Raw genomic sequence first — 6,027 nt, 5'->3', positions numbered from 1 at the left:
AATGTTTCCTTTCATGGCCTAAGGCTTTTTTAATTGACCATACTTGGTCAATGCAAGTGTAGCTATTTTCTAGACTTGGATCAAGGCTTTTCATGAAATACAGCTCCAAACAGTTTTGCTGCCTAAAGCTAGTTCATAACACAAATTTGTTAAATGTGTTAGGACTGTCAACCAATTAAAAAAAAATTATAATCACACATTTTGCAATTAATTAATTGTGATTAATCACGATTAAAAACTTGTTTTTCTACTTAAGACTAAAGCTTGTTATAATGCATATTTATATGTATAATCAATCACCAAATTAATGTCGAATAACCACAAACTGTTAAGGTTGCGGCGATCGTGCAGGCAGGAAGCGGCGAGGGACGAGGCCAGCAGGCAGGATTGCAGGAAACGAGGGTTTATTCGGGGAAACAGGGCAGACAGAGAAGCACAGAACATCAATGACGGACACCCAACTAAGGAAGACGTGGACTAATATACATGAAACAAGCCGAAATAACAGGCAACAGGTGACCACAATCGGGAATTAACACAAGGTAACGAGGGGGGCATGGCACACACGAGGATCGGATGAGCCTGGCGTGACACAAATGATGTATAATTCACATATAATAATGTAGTAGGTCATGAATGACAGTAGAAAAAAGTATCTCTTCCAATCATTTATATGGTTTATATGGCTGTCCCATAATGCAATGATGTCATTAATTGCATTAATCACCTCTTTATACTAACAGTCAGTAATTATACTCTAGTGGATGATTAATATACAAGGTACAATTTGTTCACTTCTTAGGGGGCACCTGGTCCTGTAAAATGGCCTGATATTCCTTAACCATTAAAAGCCTCTGGTAATGATCACTGGCACAGGGTTTCAAAGCTCCTTACACCAGGTAATGTGTCTTTCTGCACTGCTCTTGGATACAAGCAGTTTCCAAATGACAGCTGTAAATTCCAGCTTTGCAAACCACACCATTTTCGAGTCTGGGCCACAGTGGTGCTGATTCAGTTCTGCGGTAGTTTTTCAGGTCATACTCACGTAGCGCTTCTAAGCTATCTCCATAAGTGTCCATTTATTCCACTACATTTTATCTATCAGATACGTTAATCCAAAGTGACAAACAGTTCTGTAGGGTAAAACTCCCATGAACTATGACCGATGCACCTACAGTTCTGACACCGACCGTTTGGCCCATTACTTGCCTCATGTTGCTTTGAAAAGACACATAACAAAGCACTGATTGTTAGACCAATTTTATAGACAACAAACACTGCAAAATGACAATCGGTCTGATTTGATTCAGCTTTGTAGCCACCTTCGAAATAGTGATTTTGTTACTTCAAAGTAAAATATTTTTGCTTGTGGTATTCCCATTATTTTGCCCATACTGCCATATATGGCATGATGTGTAGCTCAGCAAGACAGAACTCTGTGCGTGTATCCAGAAGGTCATAGGTTCAAATTCTGTGGCTAGAAAGCTAGTCATACTGCCCTAGTCTCTGTTTACCCCTTAAGTCATGTTGGAGAAAAGAATCTGTTAAATTTAGGGACTCCAAACCCCTGGTCCATGGACTTCTACAGGTTCATGGCCAGTAATCTGAGAAACGCTGGGGGCTTTCTGGAGGGGTTGGTTAATTTCCAAAAGTAAAACATTTCTTGTTTTTATGACCCTTCATGTCTGCGTGTTCTGTTTTCTTCTGAAAAAATGGACGTGACTGAACTTATGAAATCACAGATTAATTTGCAGCCCCCCCCCCCCCCCACTCCCTCCTGCGTTTAGACAAGCGAAACAATACATGCTTCCTTTATTTAGATTTCAGTCTCATTACAAACGTGGTAACGGAAGAAATGAACGAGAAGGTTTAATATATAAATGTTTCAGTGATAAAATACATGTTTCTGCACTCAGACAGAAGAAACACAGGCCAAAAGTTTCTTCGACATTACACTGGATAGAAAGCATTTCATTTCTCGACTGGGGTTTCTACATGCTCCCTGTAGCACAAGATAAAAGCACGGTTTGCCTCGCATTTGAAAAACAGGGCAGAGAAGTTTCCCAGGGCTGGCGAGCCAGAGCCCCGCATGTGGTTTCCCCTCGCGCACGGTTCCGAAGCGACAAGTGGATGTGCGTCAGCATCCCCCCCCCCCACCCCACATTTCTTGGTCATGTGATCTGAGGTTGGCCTAAAAGAGTAACTGCCCTACATGACATCACCCACCTTCTTTGCACCACCACCCAAGACAGGCCACCTAGTGCCCCAGACAAAGACACCAGGATACACACTATGACCAGAGGTGCACATTGCAGGTCCAGAAAGTAAAAATCCACACCAAGTTTTTGTTGTAACCAACCCGTTGAGTACTCTGCGACTGTGACTCATTAGGCTGAACTGGTTGGCTGAAACAAAATCTTGGTCTGGATCGTTACTTTCTGGAGCTGAAATGTCCACCTCTGGCTACTACAGTCTGTTCCAGTATTCATCCATTCTGCAGGGTCTGCTCATAATAAACATGTTAAACAACTATTTTATTTGCCGAATAGATAAACTTGGTTACCAGCTTAAAAATTTACACAAATAACTTTACTTACAGTGACATTTTTCACATATTTCTGCTAACTGCAGAACAACGACAAAAAATCTGGCTATTGCTGTTAAAGTCATAATAACGTTAAATCGCCATGTGATTCAAATCTACAACTTTGGAAGGGGGAGGGAACCACCGTGCCAACCATCATACGTACATAAAAACGGGGGGGGGCTCTTCCCGAACGTGTAGTATGACCTGATTATCCAGTGACGTTTCCTATTATGAACCTGAATTGGTCAACGGTGCTTTTTTGTCCTAGGAAGAGATTAGCGGCATTGTAACTGCAGCACAATAATCCGCTACCAGTTCAGTATAAAATAACTCTCGATAAAGCTGCCTTTTATTGCCGGACAGCTCGCGAATATAATCGGGTGTTGACATTAGCCTCCCGCTTTCATCCATGGGGGGGATTTCCTGGGACATGCCCGGTAGCCTGTGTACTCCCAAGGATGTCACTGGCTACTCGGCAACTCCGGATCCAACACTGCAAAATGTGCTATATATAGCTCTTAAAACAGTAAATTGTAAACATGCATAGAAAATTTAATAAGAAACCGTTTCCTTTTAAGTCCTTGAATTCCGTCATGGGAAATAACATTAAGTTATTACATTGTCCGGGGTCTTCCAACATCCAAGATCATCCGGCTGCCACTGACGTAGTAAAATACGGCGTTTTGCAGGATGAATAATTAAAGCGGCCGATTTCACCCCCTAACCGTAAATGTGATATATTGTCATCGCGCCTAATTAAACAGCCCAGTTAACTCTGATCTGATACTGTACATCTGATAACTGCGATGTACTTGCAAAGGGTCATAGACGTGGGTTAGTGGGTTGATCAGGAGGAAGTAAACTAATCTCACGCATTTGTGTAGTGACGTGCGGTCATTATGCGGAGGCCAGATTTTGAGAATATAAATATGTGCGATTGTAGGTTAAATTTTTGCAAATGACGGACAAAGCTACAAGGTAAGAAACAACACTGTATTGTGCATCTGTGTCTAAGAATTTAAACGGAAAACAATGCATCATAAAGGCCTAACTTAATAAACTTCACGAAATGCAATAATATTTATTTGTGTATTTTTTTCTCGCAGATACGCCGTTACCTTGTAATACACGACAGCTGAACCATGAAGTGCATCTTCCTGATAGCCCTTATAGTGTTATGCGGCTTAAGAAAGGATACGGCTGCCGGCGTCCCGAGGCATCGGGACCGGTCCTCCGCTCGCAGCCCACCGCTGGGCAACCAGCACACCATGCAGCACGTCCAGAAGCTCGCCCAGGCGGTCAGTCTCCGGGCGTACGGCTCGCTAAACGGCGGTATCGTTTGTTTGCACCGTGAATAAAGGCTCAAGCCATTGTTGTAGCCTATATTATACACACTGTCAAAAAAGTACCAGTTTGTACTTTTGAGGGTACAATAACTTGTCACTGGGGTTGTACCCCCAAGGGATTGCCATCTGTACCATAGCTGTAGGTAAACGTACCTTTTAGTCTAATTTAAGGTATATTAATGTTGTTTCTACCTTGGGGAACAAAACTGTACCTGGGTTGTACCCTTTTTCTGACAGTGTAAAAGCAGTAAAAGAGGGTTGGACCCCACTGGCAAGCATTTCCATGATTGATGGATGGAAAGTTCTTTCAGCTGAAAGTTTTTGTTAATAACTCTGTTCTAAACAGGCACAAGAGTTTGATGAAGAAGCTAATATCAGGTTGATTCCAAAGTTTCAGCACACTAAAAATATGGTATGCACCTCACCATTAATCAACGCCTTTGACTACTCCACTTCTAAATTGGTGAAGCTTTTCTGTCAGTACTCATGCTTTTTTTTATGCATTTCCCATAGAACCTGTATGTTTGCTGCTTGCACGCCAATATCCTTGATTTCTACCTTTGGAACATACTGACCACAGAGAATAATTACCCCAGTTTGGAGAAAGTGAGAACGGACCTGGGCAGAGTCAGCAGGGACTTATCAGAGCAAGGCTGCGTAAGTCTATAAGAGAGAATCATAAGAGAGATGTTTGTGAGTTCCACTAGAAGAAAGAAAGAAACAAACAGGCAGATAGACAGACATACAAACAGACAAACAGGCAAACAGACAACAGACAAACATACAAACACACAGACAAGCAGACAGACAGACAAACAAAAAAAAACGTAGACAGACAAACAAAAAAAATGGACAGACAGACAGACATATAAACAGACAAACAAAAAAACAAGAAACCAAACCAAAAGCCACTGAGATGTATCTAATTTGCCACCTGCGTAGTCATACCATAAGCTCGAAGCAGTAGTTTCAACTAATGATTACAGAGCCACAGATCAAGATATCACCCACTAAAACCCGTCTTGCTAGATGTTATCACATTAATTCATGTCTGCCTTGCCAATATGACTTTACTTTTCTTTCAGTCAATTATGCATGTTGACAACCACGAGTACAGCAGGAAGTTTAAAGAGGGCTTCCACAAGGTAATTTAGCCTCTTTTGGAAAGACCTTTACAGTAATGTTTGATGGAAACATTCATGATTTCTTTCTGACAATTTATTCTAATTTTAATTGTAACCCAATTCCAATTAATGTTTTCATTTCAGTTGGGGAAAACGGCGGTGAACAAAGCAATTGGTGAAATCGATATTCTTTTTGACTCTTTAAATATATTCTGCTAATACAGCGTTTAAAGAGCCTAATGTTCTGGTAAACACTGTCAATCTCAGTATATATGTGTTCTTAAATATATGCATATTAAAGATTTGCAGAGTTGCAGCCAATCTGAGATTTAAAAAGTATATTTTTATATTAGATGTAACATTTTTAACTCTGAATGTTTGAGTCTTATTTATTTGCCTATTTATTTCTTTATTTATTAATTTATTTCTAATTTAATTTTTACTAATGTAAGTCAGGAAAAACATTTTTATAGATAATACAGTACGAGAATGTATCAAATGTACATTACTAAAAATGCAAAACTTCTGAAATATTTACATGTGATATTTCATTTGTTAAAATTTAGTTTTGTTAATTAAAGTATTGAAAAGTGTTTGTCCTGGTGTGTTGGTTTTTTTCTGCTCTGGTGTACGTGCGATGATTACAAAGGCATAAGCTTAATATTGGCTGCTCAGACTGACAATCTGTTAATTGCCTGACTCAGCTCAGATTTGTCTTTGTAGGTGTAAAATTTAAAAGCTTAATTTGACCATTTTCGGCCAGTTTTCTCGTAACCAAAGCCTTACTGTACGGACTGTCGTAGCTTCGGTTCTCTGGAGGACAGCAAGGTGAGGTAAACCTCAAAGATTTTACCACAGACACTCATGAACTTTAGTGTCACGTTTTTCATAATGGGAAAAAGACTCAGCATTTTTGAGGACACCAGTGACTCACAGTGCTGGAAGGGAAGTTCCGGGTAGGAGAACAACC

At 40.3% G+C, this 6,027-nt stretch overlaps 1 protein-coding gene across 1 annotated transcript; it reads left to right on the top strand.

Moving 5' to 3' along the window:
- The first annotated feature begins 3,095 nt into the window (after positions 1-3,095).
- LOC140588377 (interleukin-22-like) lies at positions 3,096-5,447 on the top strand. The gene is made up of 6 exons (XM_072710379.1): positions 3,096-3,565; positions 3,694-3,885; positions 4,280-4,345; positions 4,447-4,590; positions 5,019-5,078; positions 5,202-5,447. The coding sequence occupies exons 2-6, from the start codon at positions 3,730-3,732 to the stop codon at positions 5,274-5,276; spliced, it is 501 nt and encodes a 166-aa protein (XP_072566480.1). The 5' UTR covers positions 3,096-3,565; positions 3,694-3,729; the 3' UTR covers positions 5,277-5,447.
- The last annotated feature ends 580 nt before the right edge of the window (positions 5,448-6,027 follow it).

This window comes from Paramormyrops kingsleyae, chromosome 3 (genome assembly GCF_048594095.1).
Source record: "Paramormyrops kingsleyae isolate MSU_618 chromosome 3, PKINGS_0.4, whole genome shotgun sequence".
NCBI lineage: Eukaryota > Metazoa > Chordata > Actinopteri > Osteoglossiformes > Mormyridae > Paramormyrops > Paramormyrops kingsleyae.
The sequence above is the reverse complement of the archived record's forward strand: the minus strand, read 5'-3'. Positions and strand labels throughout refer to the sequence as shown.

Excerpts from the sequence above, each read along its gene's own strand:
- LOC140588377 (XM_072710379.1), top strand. The coding sequence starts at position 3,730 with ATGAAGTGCATCTTCCTGATAGCCCTTATAGTGTTATGCGGCTTAAGA. Across the intron at positions 4,346-4,446 it reads TTCAGCACACTAAAAATATG|AACCTGTATGTTTGCTGCTT; the intron begins GTATGCACCTCA and ends CATTTCCCATAG. Across the intron at positions 5,079-5,201 it reads TTAAAGAGGGCTTCCACAAG|TTGGGGAAAACGGCGGTGAA; the intron begins GTAATTTAGCCT and ends TTTTCATTTCAG.